This window comes from Streptopelia decaocto (assembly GCF_964273445.1).
Source record: "Streptopelia decaocto genome assembly, chromosome: 4".
Lineage (NCBI taxonomy): Eukaryota > Metazoa > Chordata > Aves > Columbiformes > Columbidae > Streptopelia > Streptopelia decaocto.
Genome location: NC_138658.1, coordinates 72,016,889 through 72,038,445, shown reverse-complemented (window position 1 = coordinate 72,038,445; position 21,557 = coordinate 72,016,889). Strand labels below are relative to the sequence as shown.

At 46.0% G+C, this 21,557-nt stretch overlaps 2 protein-coding genes across 12 annotated transcripts in view; one reads left to right on the top strand and one right to left on the bottom strand.

Annotated features, from left to right (window-relative positions):
* Positions 1-18,724, top strand: part of REEP1 (receptor accessory protein 1) — a 68,002-nt gene extending 49,278 nt beyond the window's left edge. For 4 of the 11 annotated variants that reach the window (XM_082051966.1, XM_082051970.1, XM_082051972.1 and 1 more), the window contains 4 exons: positions 4,292-4,327; positions 11,199-11,284; positions 12,780-12,943; positions 15,028-18,724. In XM_082051966.1, coding sequence (XP_081908092.1) covers positions 4,292-4,327; positions 11,199-11,284; positions 12,780-12,908 — 251 coding nt within the window. In that variant the 3' untranslated portion in view covers positions 12,909-12,943; positions 15,028-18,724. Of the gene's footprint in view, positions 1-4,291; positions 4,328-4,441; positions 4,480-7,904; positions 8,229-8,541; positions 8,853-11,196; positions 11,285-12,779; positions 12,944-15,027 lie in introns of those variants that run through there. The other 7 variants (XM_082051969.1, XM_082051971.1, XM_082051968.1 and 4 more) reach the window with 5 other exon arrangements.
* Positions 18,725-19,311: 587 nt separating this feature from the next.
* Positions 19,312-21,357, bottom strand: MRPL35 (mitochondrial ribosomal protein L35). The gene is made up of 4 exons (XM_082051065.1): positions 21,209-21,357; positions 20,918-21,095; positions 20,020-20,164; positions 19,312-19,820 (listed from the first exon to the last, which is right to left on the bottom strand). The coding sequence occupies exons 1-4, from the start codon at positions 21,246-21,248 to the stop codon at positions 19,632-19,634; spliced, it is 552 nt and encodes a 183-aa protein (XP_081907191.1). The 5' UTR covers positions 21,249-21,357; the 3' UTR covers positions 19,312-19,631.
* Positions 21,358-21,557: the final 200 nt, after the last annotated feature.

The following is a 21,557-nucleotide window of genomic DNA, read 5'->3' as shown; positions in this document are numbered from 1 at the left end:
TCATACGCCTGTCAAGGATGCATAATGAATGAAGAACGTGTTTTCCGTCTAGCAAAGGCTCTTAATTTTCTCAACAGCCATGTCAAAGAGAGGAAGGACAGTAGCCTGATGACAACAAGATGTCAAGCGCTACCCTCAGGTGATGGAACAGCTTAGCTATGGTTGCTCAAGCTGTCCAGTAGCAAAGAGCTGTGGACTCCTGAAGAAATCCTGAAAATGGTGTAGCCGTTCTCCTAAGGCAGCAAATACACTTTGGGAAAAACAGGAGTTATTTTCTCATATATACGGGTTTTCACAGCAAAACCTGCTGCTGTGTGGGGACCTGTCCTGCTGCCCTGGGTCTCAGGTCACAGCAGTCCCCAAGCTATGAATCAGTGGATGGTGGGAGGATGGCCAGGGAAAGCACTGCTGTTGCTCACCCTCTTATTATACACCGCTCACCGCGGCTGCTGGTGACAGGTGACAGATTGGACCAGACCTTTCATCTGATCTGGCACTGCTGCTCTTCATTTCTTGAGTGGTCACTTTTATGGTCACAAGCTTATGTTGTTTTCTTGTTGATTAAATCAGCTTAAGGGGACTTGTGGGACCTACAGTAAATTAGTGTTTGATTCAGATTAAAAATTCTTATTGTTACTGTTTTTGAGGGATTATTTTTAACTCAGACCAATTTGATGATCCACCTTATTGGGAGCCACCAAAATAACTATTTTGGGAGAGCTTTGGGTGGGTATGTTATGAGAACAAGGGGACAGGGATTAGAAGCTCCTTGAACCACCTTTGCTGCTGAATGACTGGTGCGTGGAAACGCACTCTCGCTTAGGACAGTGAGGCAAAGACAAGAGATGGCACTTTAAGTTGAGGTTACAGGAGTTTAGATGAGTCCCATTCCCTGATCAATAAAAACACAGCCAGATCTGATGTGACAGTGGCTTCCAAGCCCACTGAAACCCACGAAAAGACTCTCCTGACACCGGTGGGCTTTGGCTGTGGCCAAAAGCTGGCTGCAGGACCACGCTGTGCTTGGGCTATGTTAAATAACCACTCAGCTTGTTTCATTTCCATTGTTGTTATTTTATAATGTGACTGGTGCTGGTTGGATGGATTTGTGACTCTCTGAATCCCCTCTTGACACAAAGCACTGTGTGAAGAGCTTGGCATTTAGTTAGTAATGACCACATGCAGACACAGCAAAGGTTTATTTTCATAGAATTGTAGCATAGTTTGGGTTGGAAGGGACCTTCAAAGCTCATCCAGTCCAACCCCCTTCCATGAGCAGTGACATCTTCACCCAGATCAAGTTGCTCAGAGCCCCATCCAGCCTTTTTGCTTGTTGAAGTGTCTGATGAGGCCAAGAAATAGAATATGCAAGAGTTGCTTTTGAGACAAGGGAAATTAACCTTTCTTCTCCTCTATCTTTTTCTCTCTTTCTGTCTTTTCAATGGTGCCTGCTATAAGCTGAACAGTCCCATTCGTGGAGGTGGCTGTCCACAGCAGTGAGACTGCTCAGCGTATGGCAGGCTCCAGGTGAATTCACACCCATCCATCAGAAAGACTCTTTTTCTCCTCCTCACACCCCAGCAAAAGCTTCACACAGACAACACAAAACGGCAAAAGCGGCTTTTGCCGTGATTTATGTACAGCTGCTGACCCCACACACAGCACAGTACATGAGGCATCACTGCTGCCCCTGTGAAGCACGTGCACACCGAGAATACATGATCATTGCCCTCATTGCTGTAACAGCCCCACCACCTGTCCTCCTAATCCAATCCTTCACTTTGCTCTTAGTTCAGCGTTTCTCAATTTAGTGTTCTGGCAGCCTGCTGATAGCCTGTGATATTTCAACTTCAATGCATGTTCCGACCTGTGCTTCTTCCACAGACAGAACTGTAAATGTCATATGGCTACTTGTCATTACAGAGAACTGGAAGCTCCAGAACAGTATTTCCAAATATTTTTCAAGGCAATCCTTTTGTTTTGGCAAATGTGCAGTAACCATCCACATACAGACATGTCTTTATTGGGAAAAAGAGGCTGAGGGGAGACCGTATCACTGTCTACAAGTAGCTGAAAGGAGGTTGTAGCATGGAGGGTGTTGGTCTCTTCTCCCAAGTAGCAAGTGACAGGATGAGAGGAAATGACCTCAAGTTGCACCATGGGAGGCTTAGATTGGATATTAGGAAAAAATTCTTCATGGAAAGGGTTGTCAGACATTGGAACAGGCTGCCCAGGGCAGTGGTGGAGTCACCATCCCTGGAGGGGTTTAAAATACACATAGATGAGGTTCTTAGGGACATGGTTTAGTGCCAGAGGTAGGTTATGGTTGGAATCGATGATCTTGAGGGTCTCTTCCAACTGAAATGATTCTGTTAACAGTTTGCACTTCTTAACCTTACAGTATTCCCTTAAAAGCATCCTGGACAGTGCAGATAAAACTTTTTCCCTTGTGATGACTGGTGAGTGATGCATGTGACTCGAGGAGTGGGATATTGGCCGCTGTGTCACACAGCTCAATCCCCTAGTTGATGCAAAAATGCCAGCAGAATCCTCCAGCATGGGCTGGGCATTGGAGGCCAGCCTTGCTTTTGGGTGAGTCAGGGGGATGTAGTGCAGCAGCAGGAGATTTGTGTTGCATCACGGGATGGTTGGTGGCCAGAGGTGATGCTGTCTGGGCCAGAGCATCACAAATTACAGAGCCAGCCTCTGTATTGCCCAGAGCGAGTGCCCTTTCTGCTGGAGCTTACCCCAGGCAGAGATCATTCACAGCTGGAATGATTTCAAAGCAGGAAAGTGCAGTGCGCTGTCTGATACTCACCACTCCTCTGTCCAGGAGAGACTCAAGGCTGTTTTTTGGTTTTACATTTTAGTGCTGAAGGCTTTGCAGGACAGATCAAAGGTGGGGGAACATCAGCATTTGGGATACATCTGGTTAGTTCAGTCCCCACCAACCAGAAAAGCTCCAGAAAGATGTGTGAGAACAACTTATGTCGTATGAGCTCTCAGAGAATAAACCATCATAAGACTCTGATCAGCTACCTTCTGTGCAATTCAAGGGCAGCAGATATCTTGAGGTTGATTGAGACTCATCTCTCATACAAAGGCCACAGTTTCACGGCAGCATCCAGCCAATGTAGCCAGCACTCCCGTTGAAATGGTGTGACCCACCTGCTTGCTTCTGCCCCACACTGTCCCTTCCTTTGGACATAGTTAAATCTTATTCATAGAATCATAGGATAGTTTGGGGTGGAAAGGACCTTTAAAACTCGTCTAGTCCAACCCCTTGACCCCAGCCAGGGAGTTGGCTCAAATTAAATGTTGTTTCTTGCTTTCAGGTTGCTCTTGGCTGAGTCAGATCCTCGAGCCAGTAGAGAGCAGCAGCACAGGGATCAGCAATGGGACAAGGAAGGTGGAGGCCAGAGCCTGAGGGGCAATGAGACATTTGCTTTTAGCAGCAGTGCTGGTTTACGCTGGTTTAAAATGACTGTGAAACTATGGAAGAACTTTAAGTATCGGCAGTGCTGGATAATTGTGATGAAAGAAATCATGCACAGTTCAATCCTTTTTATTTTTTTTTTTTGTTTTCTCCAAACCTTTTTTAATCTGGAGTCATTGATACCACTGTGAGGGTTAAATTTGAAGGCTCAAACTGGAAGTTATTTCTAGGCTTTTTCCTGGAGCACAAGCTAGCCACAAGATGAAGCTGCAAAGGTCACGCTTTTATGAACAGTTGTGAATCACCTGCATTTGCACTGAAGGATGCAATGCAATTCCCTTGGTTCCTTTCATTCTTACAGCAATTTCATCAAAATATAATTCCTGCAGGACTCCTCGGCACATTCCTGATTTACAAAAATCAGGGATCTGTGGAGTTTTCCTTCAGAAGCTGGGTGAATGGCTGCATCAGTGCTTGCAGAAGTCTAAACAGACTGAAAAAAATCCAGGCGTGTAGCAGTACAAGTCCCGGTATTGCACCCTGTGTTTATTATCATACAGCTTTTTGCACTGTGTTACCCATTGCTTATCTGTGCTCCCAGACCCCTCTGCTCAGGAGTTATTTCTGTTTAGTGACCTGAGAACAGGGTGCTGTACGTAATCCCAGCCCTAACACCCGTTGGGCACACAGCCTGGGCTGAGGCGCGTTCCTGGGGCTGCGCTCCGTGCTGCTGAGTAGAGACGATGGTCTCTTAGCGCACGCTGGGGTCATGAAGTCCACCTCAAAATGATGCCAAGTGTTTTCTGAGATAGCAGCTCAGCCTGATGAGTTCCTAATGCTCAGCTCCTCTTTCAGTGTGCACGTGTTGCTCGGTGTGCCGGCTCCTCAGAGGTGAGTGCTGGATCTCCTGCGCCCCGATACCCGCGCATCCCTTTTGGGCATGCCAGTGCCCCCCAGCCTGGCTTGCTCCTGCCACTCCTACTCACCGAGTTTCCTAACACCAAGGGAACAAACCAGTGGGATGCCAGGCTGCGAGCGAGTTGGTGAGCTGTGTTTGTGCTGATGGCGAGTGTTGCAGTGCTTCTCACCTTACTGACCTGCGTTACCCAAGGCTGGGGAGTGTTTCTCTGGAGAAAAATCTCAGTCCTTTCTGTTCCAGAGGATGTACCACTGTTCTTGTTGGCCCAATGTAACTCCTGTTCCTTATCCCCCAGTGCCACTGTAAAACCACAAGGAAAGCAGCAAGAGCAAACCTTCCTCAGTCCTAACCCTGTTTTGTGCTATTCACTAAGGACTGGCATGTGTTTCTCTGTTGGTGGAGATGACACTGGTATTTGGGATAGGCAGGGTAAACAACAAAGCCCAGCAGCAGACCCTGGTATGATGAAACAGGGTTGAACAGACTCTCCCTGCTTCAGTTTAGAGCCATTTTTGCAAAAAAGTCCCACTGTCCCCAGTGTTGCTTCTGTTTACAAACTTGGGAGTGTAGTGAGCGGTTCAGCTGCCAGTGGTGTTTTCAGTGCTGTGTCTTGGTTGCTAAGAGCTGAGCTGAATCACTTCTGCATTTCATCCTGGTGGCAGATGAAAGGAGAGGGAGGCCTCAGATTCAGGCATGCCAGAGGATGCCAAGCAGCTTGTCTAGGGAGAAAGAAGAAATGCAGGCTGGCAGCATCTTTTGTTGGTGGAAGCAAAAGACCTTTGTAACTCCTTTACTCCTTGTCCCATGTGCGTTTTGTTTACTTTGCACACATCAACCTGGGGACAGCAGCAGAGGGACTGAAGGGTCGTGGTGCTGCCACCGTCCTGTGGTCATCGCTGCTGGCTGTGTCACTTGCCGAGTGCTGGGCTGTGCCTTCCCACTGCCCTGCACCTGACGTGTCATGCAGCCCCGTGCAGCGCTAGTGCTGGGAGGCCGGTGATTCCATCCTAACACTGACTTCTTGAAAACTGTGTAGGTGACAAACCAACCTTCATATTCAGTTTGTCACACTCTCTGTTATCCTTTTCTGGTTCTTTGCACTAGGCCGTTTGGGGTGAGTGTGCCACGGCAAGAGAACGAAGCCTCTTTAAGGTGGGATCTGTTTAAGCGATCACATAATACTGTATTCACAGTGCAGTTTATTAGCACCATTCTAATTTTAGCCTAAACCAATTTTATGGATTTGACTTCAAAGTGTTATTTATAAAATGAATCACTGAATCCCTAAGTGCTTAATAGACATGAGTTGATCTTAGGAAAGTCATTTAATGACACTGAAGCAGTAATCAGTCCAATGTGTTTACAAATTGGGCTCAAAGTCATGTTGATCTGGTTTAAATTGAGTGCCCTGCCTTTCAGATTGGTTTGGTTTACTATTTCTACCCTCCGCAACACAGTCCAGTCCCTTGGACCGTGTCAATAGGGGTATGCTGAGGCTCCATCTCATAGAGGGTTCATTTTGTCTCCACAGGCTGCCCTTTCTGTCTCCAAGGCAATAGATGCATTAATGCACTCTCAGACAACAGCCCGCCGTTTAAAATGCTCCTTTGTAAGTGCAGCTTTGGTGGCCAAGAGAGCCGATTATGTCACGTGAACACGTTTTCTCAGTGCCACAAAAAGCAGAGAGAAGAAGCTAAGTTGGTTTAGGTGGGACTCAGTTGTCCTAAACTATTGTCACTCATCTTTCCTTAGTGCATATTTTTGTGTAGCCAGTTTTAACAGTACTCATTTCCAAGGAGTTTACAGTCTAATTGGGCAGATATTCAAGTCTTACCTCAAGCAGGGGTATTAAAGTTTAGTTTGGCAGGAGCAGTTGCCTTAATGCTCTTGTGGGTGAAATTTGGTTGTTTCTCTCGCTGGGTGACTCATAGAAACCCCCAACAGCTCTTAGGAGAGCACAGGCTGGTGGGAGCAAAAATCTGCCCACCCTGCTCCTTGGATGATACCCTGGGAGAAGCACCAGACAAGGTGAAAATAGTTTGGACTGAAACATGGTGGTTTCTTGAGGATGTGGCCTGCAGGTGTCGTGAAATGTGAATTTATGGAGAAAGTGAAGGCCAGGCTGAAGCAGCCTGAGCTCGCCCTGTGCGAGAGCAGATCCATCACTGTCCGCCGTGGTGGGTTCTTCTGCTGCTGGAGCTGTTTACTTCCCAGAAAAGCTCTTCCCTGCCCAGCTGCTTCACTCCAGCCGGCCTTATGCTCTGCATATGACCAAGTGTTGACACATTTCAGGACATTCATCCTCCTTTGTGCAGGGCAGCATCACTAAATGCAAGCGTGTTCCTCTATATATGCTGCAGCATGTCTTCTTGACAGCTTCTGTGCCAGCTCTTCTCGCTCTCATTCAGTGCCTTTGCTGGCAAAACTCCTCCCAGGGCTTTATGCAGGTTTCTGATGTATCTCTTCTATGGTCACGGCCTGTGGAAGGTGAGGCTGCAGTGTTAACAAACAACGGCACAATTACACAAGAGCTCTTTTTTCCCCTTCAGGAAGGACGGAGTGAAAATCTCCAGGGATATCTGTTTGTCTTTTGGCAGTGCCTGGAAAATGCTTAAACGCTGGGTCAATGTTAAACAAGCTTGCTTGGAACTGGCATTTAAGAAGTAATAAATATTATGTTCCATGGTATTCGCTCAACTAACGTCTCTTAGGTGCTGTTGCAAAGACTTGTGGCATGGTTGAGAGGGAGGAACAATTTTAATCCTCACGGAGAATTAATACATCTAGCAGATATTGAAGAATCAGCTGTATATCAGGAGAACTGTTGTGGCTGCATGTATTTGAGGGCGTATTTGATACTAAAATGCTGATCAGGAGCATTAGGCAATATAAGAAGTGTGCAAGGACATTAGTGATGAGTGGGACTGTTTTTCTGAGCATGCTCGAAAGGGTTGTGCTCCGTAGTGGTGACTGATACAGCAACAAACACCTTAAAAACCACAGCTCAGCAGTGACTGACAGGCAGCCCAGCCACGCAAAGCCAGTCCCTGGAGTCTTTCCAATAAAATTATGTTGGATCTCTTCCTACATGTGATTGTCACCCCGAAGACACGGTGACAGATCACACACAACCAGGAGTGCAGATCAGCAAGGACCTTAATGAGACATTCACTTAATTGTCATGTAAATAAATCACCTTATTGGTATATTTGATGTATCCAACCTGTTCTTTGTCATATGCTACATATTGCACATGAGATAATTACAGTGGAAAGTACGCTTAAAAAACTAATTGACTTTACATCAAGGGGGCTGTTCATATATCTCTGAACTAATTCAATTAAATGCTGTAGGTGGTTTCATTTTTGTTCTTAGCCAGTTTTGCTTCCAGCTCTTGTGTTGGGAATTTGCAGGTTGTTGTTTGTTTTATGGGGTTTTTTTTAACCTTTCTGTCATTGAGCTTAGAGAACAAATGACAACTTTTCTTTGCTCCAGGCATTTTATTCCATAGAACTTCCCTTTACTAAATGTTGAATCAAATTTTTACAGGGAGGATTTGCATCACTCTGCAACACTACCTCTGAATGGCAATTTTCTCTGGGTATTTAAAAATACTGTCATTGTTATTTTGGTTATTTCAGGGAAGGAAAAAAAAACATAGAAAATCAGTAGGTCCTTTAAGTACATTTGCATTTTACAGATAGAAAGTTAAAACATTGTTTAATAAACTCCAGTTGAACCACAGGTATTACGAAAGCAAAGATGAAGATTTCTATGTTCCGAAACAATGTTCCTTCCCCCTCTACACCCAAATGTTTTCCCCTAACAATTTATTCTTTCCTTTTCTCTATGTAAATATTATGGGACTCTGATGTAAGTGTTATGGATTGCATGAGTTTTCTTCTGAGGTGTTTGGAATAGACTAGCACTTAACAACTTAATCATTTGTGGGATGCGTTTTCACTAACGGATGACTTTGTTGATGTGATTAGACTTGTTTGCTTCGATTGCATTTGACTTCAGCTTTGGAAAGGACTGTCTGCCTCTGTTTTGTGGCTCCTGGGCAGTGTGTGCTGCTGGAGTTGGCTGCTCCTAACTTCTTGATTTGGCTATGAAAACTGTTGGGGAAGTACATGACTTGGGTCAATGTCTTTTGGAAATGATGGCAAATTTGTCTTTGTTGCAGGGAAAAGAAGCTGATCGCCATCGTATAATAAATCTCTGTTCTCTTGCTCTTACTAAGTGGTGTGCAAACTTCCTTATATTAATGATCCCCTGGAAAGGCTTAGCTCTGGAGTGACTTTATCTTCCACTACCCTGATACAATACCTTGCTCCTGGTTCATGTAGTCTATGGCTGTGGATTTCCCTATTGCTCCCAAATAATTACAGTGTCAGGAGAAAGAGCTATTGCCTGGGAAGTAAAGGGGGTCCAGCTTCTCTCAAAGGTATTGGGGTACCTGATTCCCACTGGAATTCTATTAAAGTGTCCACATTTTTCAGAGGATCTAGATCAGGGGTGTCAAACTCACTTTCAGCGGAGCACATATCAGCCTCACGGTTGCCTTCAAAGGGCCGGATGGAATTTTAGGACTGTATAAATGTAACTACTTCAACTAATCCTGCTCTAGATCAAAGTCCTTTGCTCCTCTGTAATTAGACCGGGCCAAGCCCTGGCCTCTGTTGTACTCATGAAAATCCATAGGAGTCACTCTGGATTTAAACAGCAGCGTAGATCAGAGCCTGAACCAAAGCAATTGCTGAAAAACCAACTTGCTGCTGAATCCCGTTTGTTGCTGTAGAAAGAGTTTTGCAAGGGAGATATTTTTTATCCCATGTAGAATCACAGAGATTAAAGATGACAATGATCTGGCCCCACATTCGCATGTCTGAGTTGGGTTGTTGCCTGTGGTGAATTTCATAGTTTAAATCCCAACCATGTCTACTTTAACTTGGAACGTGCCCAGCTTCAGGGCTTCCCACACAGTGTGTTGGTTTTATCGGTTCCCTTTGAAGGAATTAAGACGATACTAACTGGAATTAAGGGGTCTGTTTCCTTAGCCTGTTCACAGTCAAATTCTGTCTTGCTTTAATGAAAAGAGGAGCATTATCTGGTCGGGATACTGCAAAGATCTTTGCAAAAGGCATCAGCAGCTTTTGCCCTGGCACACCAGCCGGTTTCCCATTTCTGCGGCAATTCTGCCCCTCCACACAAAGGTGTGAGAGGTGGAGACACCCAAAATGCAGCCTGCTCTGAGATGGGGAGTAAGAGTCTCCCGAAGATGAGAGAGACAGAGCAGACGTCTGGTTGACGGTCCATGCTTTTACACAACCCTGGCTGTGACACGGACCCTGGGGCTGTCACCTGCTTCCTAAAGCAGCACACACTGCTGGCTCTGCCACTTTGGGGACATCTGATAGTGCACTGAGGCCCCACAGCCGCAGATCCTAAAGACGGCTCTTAGAAACACACAGGAGGTCACCCGAGGCCAAGTGCTGTCCTCGAGAAGCCTGTGTCAGCCCTGACAACATGTTTTGCTCCTCAGTCTTCACCTTGGTGTCCCAGAACTCAAACGTTCACTTTAAGCCTCTACCTCCTTTCTCACTAATTCCTCACATGTGTGATAATTATTCCGATTAATTCCCTGCTTTACGCTTTCTCCTGCAGAGGCCTCACTCTCTTGGTGTAGGATAATTAGCTTTTTATCCTGTTGTCACTCTGTTCACAAAAACAACCCCAACTTTGGAGTTGGCAGTCAAGCAGCAGCAGCCCTTCAGAGATGAGTTGCCTCCAGTCCTAGAAGAGTGTGATGCTTCCACAAACGTGGCACAAAGTCTGGCACCCCAGATCAAGAGGAGTTTGGGATTGCCCACAGTACAGATGTCCTTCCCAAGGCAGGATGGGCAGGGAATCCTCCCTTCTCACTCCAAGCCTTAAAAAAAAGAGCCCTGTGCATTCAAGATCAATGGTCAGAAACATAGTGGGAAGGTCTGGGATAGATCTCCTTCTGTCCTTTTCCAGTTCAGTGAGGCTGAAGCAAAACTGGTGCTTGATTCACTGGTTTTCAGTGCCTCATTCACAACGAGATGGAGCAGGGGAGAAGAGGCCCTCAGCCCAAATTCCAGTGGATTTTCCAGACCTCTCTGCTGTGGTGCCAAAGCTGTGTGTGCCATTTCTCCTCTTGATCTTCACAGCAGCAGCTCCAGGACATGGATATGATGCTCAGGCTGATGGAGGGAACGGAGGAGCCTGCAGGAAGCTGCGCCTCTGCTGTGCCCCTCATGGAGATGACACATGTGGCATAGCTGCCTGGCTATCTTTTTCACCCAGAACGCAATTCGAGAGGGAGAACAATATTGTAGAAAGCAATGTATGCTAGAAAAACATGGGATTGCCAGGAGTGTTATCAGGGCTGACAGTTCCTTCTGTGTCCTTTTGCTGCGGAGCAGCTGGTAGTAGGAGAAAGGGACCATGGCACATTTGCTTGATCATGTACACTCTCAGCTTCATCAGCCAGTGTCTCTGCAGTCTGGCCACTGAATGCTCTAATTCTGGTTCTCCAACATCCATTCTGTGCCCTTTCGAAATCCTCTTTTGCCTGGGCAAAGCCGTTGTCTCCTCGCAGCAGCACATGGCTGGGGATGTGTTTTTGGACCAGCCCGCGACCCACACCTGAGGGGCCTCTGGGGAAGAGGGCGGCTGGGAGCAGTCATATGAATTGATATTAGGGGCAGTACTTGGCCTCCAGGCTGCAAATTTGGGCATGTTTGGTTCAGGCTTTGCTCAAGCTCTGAACAAATGGCATTAAAACCAAACTTGTCTCCATTCTTCATTGGTTTAGAGAGAAGCAAAGACCAGCTCCCACATCCAAGATGACCCAAGCTGGGCACCTCCTGAATTTCTCACTTCCCAAGTGGATGGATAAAATAGTAATTAAAATAAAATGTTCCTGAACTGATTTTGCCATGTGTCTTCACACTACAATCATATATAGAGAAAACCCAACTTGACTATCAGCATTCTCAGTACAGCTGGAAAAAAGATGACTTCTGGGTCTTCCTGGAAGGAAACCTGCGATGGTGTCTTCCATGCAAATGGTGATAAAGGGGTAGAAATGCTGGGTCAGTGGCCAGAGGATGATGCTCACCGCTCGCTCGAGCAGCAGCTGCATCCTGTGGGCTGAGAGAATTTAGCTGCTGACTTGAATTTGGCACTGGAGAGAGCCCTGGTGACCTGCTCCTGACTTGTGGTGTTGCTGTAGCCAAAGCAATTTGCCTCGGTCTCTCTGTTACCCAGCTGAAATAGCTGTTGGAGAACTCAGTTCTTTTGTGCTTTAAGGATCTAAGTTGATTCATAAGTGTTAGATGTTTAAGAATCCTCTTTGGTTTTAGTCTTTGGTCCAGCAGTCTTACAGTCAGGCTGAGACAAGAAGCACAGAGCATTATTTCTGTTTATGTTTATAATAATGGTCTAAGCATAGACCATCAATTGTAGTTAATGCTATCTAGACAGCAAACACTTCCACTCCTTACATGTTTCAGAATGAAAAAAGCTGAACTATCAGTCCAAGGAAGCTCCAGCCTTGCTGATAAGAAATTCTCTGTGAAGAATCAGAAAGCTTGGTCACCTTGAGTGTCCTCTTCTGTACCTCTTGCTTTGCACTGTCCATTAAAAATACTGTCTGGCTTCCCTGTCTGGATTTAAGGCAGTAAGTAGTGTTGTGTGTCATCACGAGTCCCTCAAGGATCTTGCCGTAAGGATAAGAACCACCGAGCAGGCGTTAGTGGTCACACTCTGCCTTCAGACCCATCAGTGGGTGCTCTGTAAGATTTACTCCACAGTGACACACAGAGATGTTTCCTGGCTCTGGTCTCGCAGCAACACACCCCCTGAGGAGGGTCTGTTGAAGCTTTTGGTTGTCTTCGGTGGATCTTAGACTGGGTGCTGGGCTTGAGCGCTCTCAGCTTTGAGTCTATTAGTGCCACTGTGCTTCATGTTTGTGCATCCCAGGCTGCTGTCTCTACTGTCTAGAGGATTTTAATGCTCATTTGGTGGCCTCTAGAGGACACTCCTTCTGGATGCAGTAGATGCAGGAACTATGGATGGAATCAGCAATTCAAGAAATCGGCTATTTTATATATGCCTGAACCAAAAAAACAAAAATCTTTCAAGAGTCAATTTCCAGAACATCAGAGGCTGTGAATTTAGTCTACATTCTATGTACATAACCCAAGTAGAGTTTATAATGGCTTCATAAACAAGAACCTTTGATTTCTAACCCCACAGCTGCTATTACTAGAGTGTGATGTGTGAACCTGCTGTCTATTAATCCTTGGAAGGTGCATGGCTTTGCAGTGAGGTGCCATTTGGGGGGGTGTGAATCAAACCATCACTGATTTCCTCGTCCTTTGTCTTCACATTTAGACTGTAAATGGTCATGTTAAACAGGTGTGGACAATAAGTATGAAAAGCCACCTGAGGCAAACTGTGAAACAAAAGGCTCTGTGTTCTCAGATGATGAAGAGAACGATTCATTGGATTGCGCATCCATGAACAAAAGGCCCAAAAAGAAGGATCAACCCCTTGAGGTACTTCCATATTTTCAAGGCTCCTCCTTCGATGTGGATCTTCCAGGGAATTAACATTTTTGGTCTAAAAACACTGAGTCCAAACAATGTACTTCTGGTCTTTCAGGGCTGGGTCTTGCTATGGGATAACTCACTTTTCTGTATGTGTGGTTTCCTCAAAGAAGTCTGAATTAATGCCTGTGGAGATAATAGTTATACAAGGCTTCAGAGTTGGATCTGAATTGCAAAACTTGGATCTAGCTTGAATTAGGCACTGTATTAACAAGTGTGTTTTGAGTTGTGTCGTGGAAACAAAAACTAAAGTAGACTGAGATCTCAAACTGTGGTTTGCCAAAATCAATTTTGGCAACATTTTCTTGTGGAGGAAAGAAAACCTCTGTGGGAGATGCTGTAGGCAAAGACTGCTTCCAGTTCTGGGCAGGGGGGCTGGAGCCACCACCAGCAGCTCTGGGATCCGAACCGGCAGATCTCCACTGTGGGGAGCGGGTTTGTTCCGCCCTCCCCTTGGCCCAGTGTGAGGCAGCCGGAGCAGTGTGGTTCAGTCAGCGGTTGTGTGACCTTGTGGTGGGTTGTCCTACCTCTGGGGGGACCTCACCAAAAGCTGCGCTGCTCTGTTCTTAGCGTGGAAAGGTGCAGCCTCCATAGCTACTCTCAGAGCTGTCAAGTGGCCTCTCAGAGAAAGCAGAGCTGTTAATTCCTGATTTCACAGTCTTTACTGTGCAGTTAATGGCTAATTTGCTTTAAGAGCCATCTGGCTTCCCCAAGAGCAGCCTTCTCCCATGCTGCAGGAGATGCTGCTGGCATTGACAGGCTGTGTCCCCAAGCTCCTGCTTTACAGACAGCGACTCAGAGCCAGCAGCTATGGAGTCTGGGCTGGCGTGGCATCACTACACAGCAGCTTCTTCTTCAGCTTTTCTCCTCCAGCTGTGTCCTTCTGGATGCAGCCGACCCATCCAGCTCTGTCGTGCTTTTGGGGATTCACAGTGTGGACGTGGCATAAAAATTCAGGCTTGGAAGCTGAGGTGGGGTGTTGGATTAATCCAATCTCTGCAAAAATCTGCCTTGCTTTGTGGGGAAACTGAAAGAGATGGAGATTTAGAGTCTAAACAAAACCTCACTGCACTGCAGTTCTAATCTGTATGAATATTTATACCTTGCTGCATCACAGGAATGTGGAAATACAGCATGATCTTGCATTGGAAAGTCCTATAAAATTACAAAGTCTTAATGGAGGGCAAGACCTTGTCATAGTCTTACAGGTAAATAGGTTAATGCTATTAAAGAAAATAAAGCTTTGGATGTTTATGTAAATGGAGTAGAAGAGCTTACCGAGCTTTGCAGTGTTACATGGTGAAGTGACAGGTCTCCGCATGGAGAATTTGTGCTCCTCTGCAACATCTGGTCACTATTTCTTGTTTTGAAGCTTGCGAGACACAACGCTATGCCAAAGCTCTTCTGAGAGAAGAGCTTCTGCAGTTTAAGTTTTGGGGTTGTTTGTTTGTTTGCTAGTCTAACTAATTTCTGTCTCAGTCTGGAGAACAGGGTTGACCACAGTAAACCGATTTCATGGAGTTGGTTTGGCTCCTCCTGGGCATTCAGGGCTCCTTTTTAAAGCTCTCTGCATCAGCCAACTGCAAGGCAGAATGGCAATAGCTGGCTTCTAAAATAATTTCAACGGATTGGGTATGGCCTGTCTCCCAAGCCATCCTTTTTTTAAAAAGGATCCTCTTTTGAGCTCTGCCTTGTGAGAATCGCAGACCCAGCATGTTTCAGCTCTGTGAGATGTGTCCTCGGAGGAGCTGTGGCTGGATTGGACAGTGCAGGGTGGGCTGGGACACACCAGGGCTGCCTTTCTGCCACCAGTTTGCTCTCTTGATCCCAGAGCTACCATAAGTTAAACCAACCACTTTCTTAAAGGAGTTCAGACTTCAGCTGGTCATTCATTAATGACCTCCAGGGCCAAGATGATTCATGCCTGGAACGGGATTGTTGCCACAGAGGTGCCACAAAGATGGGTGAGTTTTAAGGCAAAGAAAAAACATTTCCTATTATGCCACTGAAGTTTCTCTCTTGCTTTTCCACAGGCACCGCCTAGGACCCTTAGACCTCGCTTCAGGAAGAAAAGTACCTCGTCCTCTGCCACTGAAACAATGTGAGTGCAATGAGCCAATAGCACCAAGATCCACAGAATGTCTCTCTTCTGCCTTAAAGAGCTACTCGTTCATAACATAGGAAACAGCAGCGGGATGGATGTGCTTTGATGTACAGCATTGTAGACATGGCCTTTCTCTCTCCTCTCCCTGTCTCCTGTTACACCCTGCTTGCGTTTGTCCGTGACGTGGGTAGGACAGTCTGGCAGACACCTGTGGGTTAAGAGTCCTGGTTTCGTTTGCAGAGTGTACGCCCGCTCACGCTAATCCCGTAACGCTGGACATTTACAATTCCCATTTGTGTCTGCATAGCTCTAGCTCTGTGAATGCACAGCGGAAACGAAAATAATCAGTTACTCATGATGATGCATTGACAGTGTATTTATTTATGGCTTTATCATTAATGAAGTGGATTTGCGGAAGCCATGGATTTCTCTTTCCTCCCTTCCTCCTCAAGACTGTGAATGATGTAACAAATGTCAAAGTACTTTGACTGTACAAAATGTGTAAGAGTCCTTATCAAAAGCTGAGCTGCAACTCTATTTCTCTTTCTGCAAGTAGATCACATGTATTCTGAGAAAATCATTGTGCTAAAAAACACAAAGACAGAACCACTTACGGAGGACGAGGAAGAGATGTGCAAGAGAAGATAAATGGTTTCAACCATGTAATGAAGGGGGAGTCTTAAAATTTTGATCAGCCTGAGCCAGGAGAGTATTGTGTGGAAAACAACAGTGGCTAGAACTAGATTGTATCGCTTGTGGCAAATGTTCTGCTGCCAGTTTTAAAGTGTGAGCAAGCCAGGCTTGTCCTAGCTGCAATGAGAGAAGTTAGACGTACTGTAGTGATGCACTTCCAGGGGAAAACGCATCTTTCTCCTGTGTCTGCAACGGCATCAGTCCCAGCGCTCGGCTTTCCCGGTGATGTGCTGCTGGATTATTGCGCAAGCAGAGCAGGGCGCTGGGTCTGAGCTGCTTTCTGAAGCCTGGAGTTTGGTTAGAACCACAGGAACCGGAAGGAGCGGTGTATTTGTATGCCTATATAAATGAGAAATACAAAAGAAGAGGAAGACGTGGTAGGGTTTGTGTATTTGTGCTTCAAGTTGGTGTCTCTTGTAAGTGTTGAGCATGTGAGATTCACGCATAAGTTAATTACGTGGCCCTTTGTGTTTGCTCTTGGACCTGTCACATAGACTAGAAAAACATTTAGCGTTACGTAGAACGTGCCGTCACTGATGATCAGCACAGGGGCTCGATGGTGGACAGCACCGTTAACCCAGCTCAGGTGCAGGATGCCAACAGCCGGCTGGAGCCATCGGGCTCAGAGATAAATCTGAAGTGGCCTTTGAAACCTTTTCCCTGCCGGAGATGCATCGATGTCCCTGCTGTCCCTGTGATGGATCCCTGAGGTTTCCCCCAGAGCTTCCTACATACGTGGGGAAGAGAGAAATAAACTACGCGCACACACAAATGTTCATCTGACCTGGCCGAGAAGTGGAAAAAGCAAAGCAGGTATTTCCTGTGTCTGCCACAATATTTGGCCTCATTACCTGAGAATTTTATTTCCTTTACATGTGCTAATTCAATCATGTTCTGCAATGGGTAAGAAGGAAAAAGTCTTCAGAAAGTAAACAGAAAAAAACCAACAAACCTGTCTAAATAGCAATTAAAGAAGAGTCAGTCCTTGGAAATATACTCAGCAAAAGCTTTGAGGAGCTAAGCTTGTGTGGTTTATTTTTAAGTAGCTTTAGAGCTTATTTGATTTCTTTTGGTAAACATTAATAAGGAATAGAAAATCTGCCTGTAGTGTTAGCAGAAAATAAAATCCTGTTGCAAGCAAAGTTTCCCTGCTATGCAATGGGCTGCCATAAAATAAAAAAGCTGACAAGTTTGCACTCAATTATGCCAAAAACCCCAACAACATAGAGCTACGTAACACCAGACAAATTCTCAGACACGCTGTATTAACGTTGATTCTTACTAAAACTATTAAATGTGCGTCTAATCTGCTGTTTTACTGTAAACTTGACTGTTTAGCATTTTTTAAGTGCTGAGGCGAAATCGTTGACAAGGGAGTTGCCTTATATCTCTCAAAACATTCACTGTATAAAGGAGAAAAATAAACCTTTTCGTATCTCTGGCAAAAATGTATTAATTTATCAACGGAGCTGTATATTTGTGTATAGATAGACAAGAAATGTGAATGCCCAACCACGTCCATTAGTGCTGTTGTGTTCTGTACGCGGAAGAGAACGGTTGTTTGCTTTCGATTCCTCATCTTCCACACGCAGGTTGTTTACAGGGGCTGCCCCAAGTCTTGTCATTTCAACTTTTTGGCTATTTATTTAGAATTAATACCAGGCATGAAGATTTTTGTTCCAGTTTTGAGCCTGTCTCTGGCAAGGAACAAGCCCGATTCAGCGAGTCGCCTTCCTGTGCTGATCCTGACCCCTCCTTGCAACCGAGAGTTTGTTTGGAGGACTTGAGCTGATGGTTTAAACTGGTAAAAGATCTGGATTAAGTAAGAAGAGCCCAGTTACAGGGTATTTCAGGCTCTACAGGGCAGGCAGGCACCTCCTGGCATCTCAGAGATGGTCGGGAGTACATAACTAGAAAGGAACAGGCCAGCCCTGGAAAATCTGGCTTTAAACCAGCACAAGGCTCAAGTGAAACATGCATTATTTGAAACGAGTAAAATTGAGGTGGAGGGGAAGGAAACTGCAGCTGAAGACGGTCTGTGGAAAACAGGCTTGTGACTTACCTCACCCATAATTTCCATAATTACTATAAACTCACCTCAGTTATGAAGAGAATAAGCGTGAGCGCCCAGCGCATCCGCTTGTCGTGGGGCCAGGGTCCGCACAGCTGCAGCCGCCACCTGCTGAATCAGGATCACATCAAATAGAGACAAGAGCGACTTCGTCTGTCGCTGTCACCTCGGAATTAATCCCACGCTGATCTAAATTGTGTTAAGTGCAAACCCAGCGCAGACAGAAAGAGAATCGGGTTATTTATTCCTGTCAGAAGGGAGAAACCGCTCGGGGAGAGACGATGCTCCTTCACCTCACGTAAACAACCTGCTGCCCTGACTGCTCTCGGAAGCGTTCTCATTAGCGATGACTTGTGACTCCTTCATCACAGTCTCCTTTTTCACTCTTTGTTTCGGGTACCTGTTTTGCATCTAGCACTGTATTCGAAATAGCGGAGGACACTATGTCGGGATTTGCGTTTAGACAAACTGTTTAAGGGTCGTAATTGTGCACTTCATGTGATTTCTTTCCTGTGATGGGTAGAAAAGACCTGCGATGACATGGTACATTTAACGCCTCACGAGGGTGGCTGTTACACCAGGATTCCAAAGGCTGACGTTTTGTTATTCTGCTTGATATACATCTTGAATAAAGTCTTAATCTTTTTTTTTCAAAAAAAAAAAAAAAAAAGAAAAAAGAAAAAACATCTTTAGTCTGTTCAATGTATCTGGCAGGCCAGAATAATTACTTTGATCGCTGTATTATTTTTATCTCAATTCTGGCTGACTGTATATAGATGTATTCACTAAGTGCTGCATGTCCTTCAGAACTTCTTTCTGTATTATGAACTGGAAAAAAAAATACAGCTACTGAACACTCTGAGTAATTAGTGAATTCATTGAAACGCTACGGCCTTGTACAGCAAACCACCTCTTGCTACCAGGGACCATCAGCTTAATTATGGGTTAATTACTAGTGAATGTTTCGAAGTTCCTGCTTTTCATACACTTGGAGTATCAGATTTGTAGAGAAAACCTCCGATCCAGCCGTTAGCAAAACCAGGGCCTCGTTGCACTGGACAATCCAGAAATATCCTTGGTTTTGTTCCATATATAAGTGTGATCAGAGATATAAAGTGTGAGGTATAATTAGGCTTAAAAATAAAAAATAAACAAGAAGTGACTGCTTGAGGATATAGTGTAGGACCCAAAGAATATATATTCAGCTACACAAAACCCAACACAGGACACAGAATGTGAGTCCTGTAATGAAATTGGTGGCTAATGCATTTTTAGATCAGTTATAAAAAACACATATAGACATGAAACTGTTCTTTCTTTTTAATGGAGACGTGGCAACAGTTTATCTGGTACTGTGACAGGTGACAATACCAAACTGGACTCTGCTCTTCCTCCCTTTCCCCAAGTACTCTATTCAGTGAGCCATCGATAAGTATGGACACAGCAAAATGCATCCTGGTGTTGTTTATTTTAAACATTTTAATCTGAAATATGTTGAATTGTTCACCTTTAGTGATGTTTAGATTATATTCATCCACGTACATAATGATCACAGGAAACCAAAAGATCTCAGAACATGTAGGTGACCAGCTTGGCCTCTGCTGAGTAAAATATAAACTGCAGCTCAAGATAATCTTGAGTATTTCTTTATTTTGGGCATTGATCCCCATAATTCTGACCAGATGATATGTATATGTTTATTTAGATAAGTAACAGGTATTACATATTTACGTTCTAAAATTCAGACCATACCACACATACCACCACCTCTACAAACGAAGATTCGTGCGATCGTGATATTTCTGGTAGGGATCATCGACATACCAATTCCTTCTTTTCCAGAAAGAAGTCGTCATTTTATCAAGGAGTTTACACTGCGTTCTAGTGCACAGCACCAGCTCCCTCAAACGCTTCTTCTGGGAAGCCGACTTCTTCCACAGCTTCTTCTTGTAACCAGACTGTCAGAAGAAAATACACCAAAGATACAGCAATACTGCTCAGCAAAAAATTCCCCACTTTGAGGAAGACAGGAGGCTCTGAAGCTTTTGTAAATTTCCACACTAGCTGCTGCCCTCTAATGGAAGAAAACCATTTAGCCCACTGGCTGTAAAGATGCTTTTATTACAAAAACAACCACAAAAACCAAACAAACCTCACCTGTCTCCTAACCCAAAGGCCGTTGTGCAGGCGCAGAAACCGCTCGGTGACGGCTTTCACGGTTTTCCTCTTCCCTTTCCGTAAGCTACAGTAAGTGAGAGTCCTCGCTGGCTGCTGCAGTAGGTTTGGGAGTAGAGATGTGACACTAAGGAAAAAAGAATCCCCAAAAAAGGGAAAAAAAATAAGAGAGAAACATCTTTTTCTAAAAGTAATCACAGGGTTTTTCATGTAAACAGAAATCAGAAGTGGCTGTGACTTGTCAGAAGGTTGTCAAGAGCTCATCTAACATGAAGGACTTCACTTAAACGCAGTGCTGAATTCTAGTCAAAATTAATCTCCATGCTATTATTCCACACAAACCAGCTTTTTCATCTAGTGAAAGAAGTTAAATACTCAAGGACAACACTTGCTGTTACCAGCATTCAGAAATTACTTTAAAAATATTGATGCTCAGCAAGAGAAACAGTGCTGACTGTTAACAACACGGCTTTTTGTAGAGCTTATTTCGCCAAAGTATATTCCATTTCGCCTCCTGCTTCAGGCATTACTGACAGAATTGGGAGACTCAGGGCTAACACAGAGTAAAAAGCAGCCTGAGAGGTTTCTCAAGTGATGAGGTTTATATAAATCCCACAGTGGTTGGGGTTGAAGGGACCTCTGGAGATCATCCAGTCCAACCCACCTGCTAAAGCAGGTTCACCAGAGCAGATCACACAGGAAGGTGTCCAGGTGGGTTTGAATGTCTGCAGAGAAGGAGACTCCACAGCCTCTCTGGGCAGCCTGTTCCAGGCTCTGGCACCTCAAAGTCAATAAGTTTCTCCTCATGTTTAGATGGAACCTCCTGTGCAAATGTCCTTTTAAGCTCTTTTTCTACAAGGAGAAGCGGCGCAGCCGGTACCTGCTGAGGATGGAGGTGCCGCCTCCCCCAGGCGGGTTCCCCGGGAGCAGCCGCGGTTTCCACAGCGGGGCCGCCGCTGCTGCCCGCACTTGGCCGACGCCCCGGGCGGCGAGACCGGAGAGAGCGCGTCCCGCGGCGGGGCCGCGGGCGGCCCAGGGGGCCCAGCGGCCCAGGATCCCTGCGGAGAGACCGACAGAGCCTGAGGGGGCGCCCCGCGGCACCGCCCGCTGCCGCCATTTCGCGGGCAGCGCCCCCGGCCCGACATGGCGCCCGCGTCCCCCGCGCACCGACCCGCCACAGCCCCGCGCGCCGCCGCCGCCACCGCCGCCATGTCCCCACGCTACGGCGGCCGGCGAAGGTCACGCTGCGCTGAGGGCGGAGCGGCGCCGGGCCCCGCCCAGCGGAGCGCTGCTTGTGGCCGCTTCGGGCAGCCGCGTCCTCGCTGCCGGGCCCGCCTCATCGCCGGTGATAACCGGTGGGAACCGCTTCCCAGGGAGCTCTGCACGGCCCCAGCAGGGCGGCCCCAGGACCGGTCCGGGCGCATGTGCCACCGGGGCCGCCTCCTGTCAGGGACACACGCCGGGATGTGACATTTGCATACGCCCCGCTCCCCGTCCTCTGATTGGACGCGCCGCCCATC

What these genes read in the sequence shown, in the direction of transcription:
- MRPL35 (XM_082051065.1), bottom strand. Translation starts at nt 21,248, where the DNA reads ATGGCGGCGGTGGCGGCGGCGGCGCGCGGGGCTGTGGCGG. An exon ending in GGCGCGCGGGGCTGTGGCGG is followed by an intron (nt 21,096 to 21,208) that starts GTCGGTGCGCGG and finishes GTCTCTCCGCAG; the next exon opens with GGATCCTGGGCCGCTGGGCC. An exon ending in GCCTTTGGGTTAGGAGACAG is followed by an intron (nt 19,821 to 20,019) that starts GTGAGGTTTGTT and finishes TTCTTCTGACAG; the next exon opens with TCTGGTTACAAGAAGAAGCT.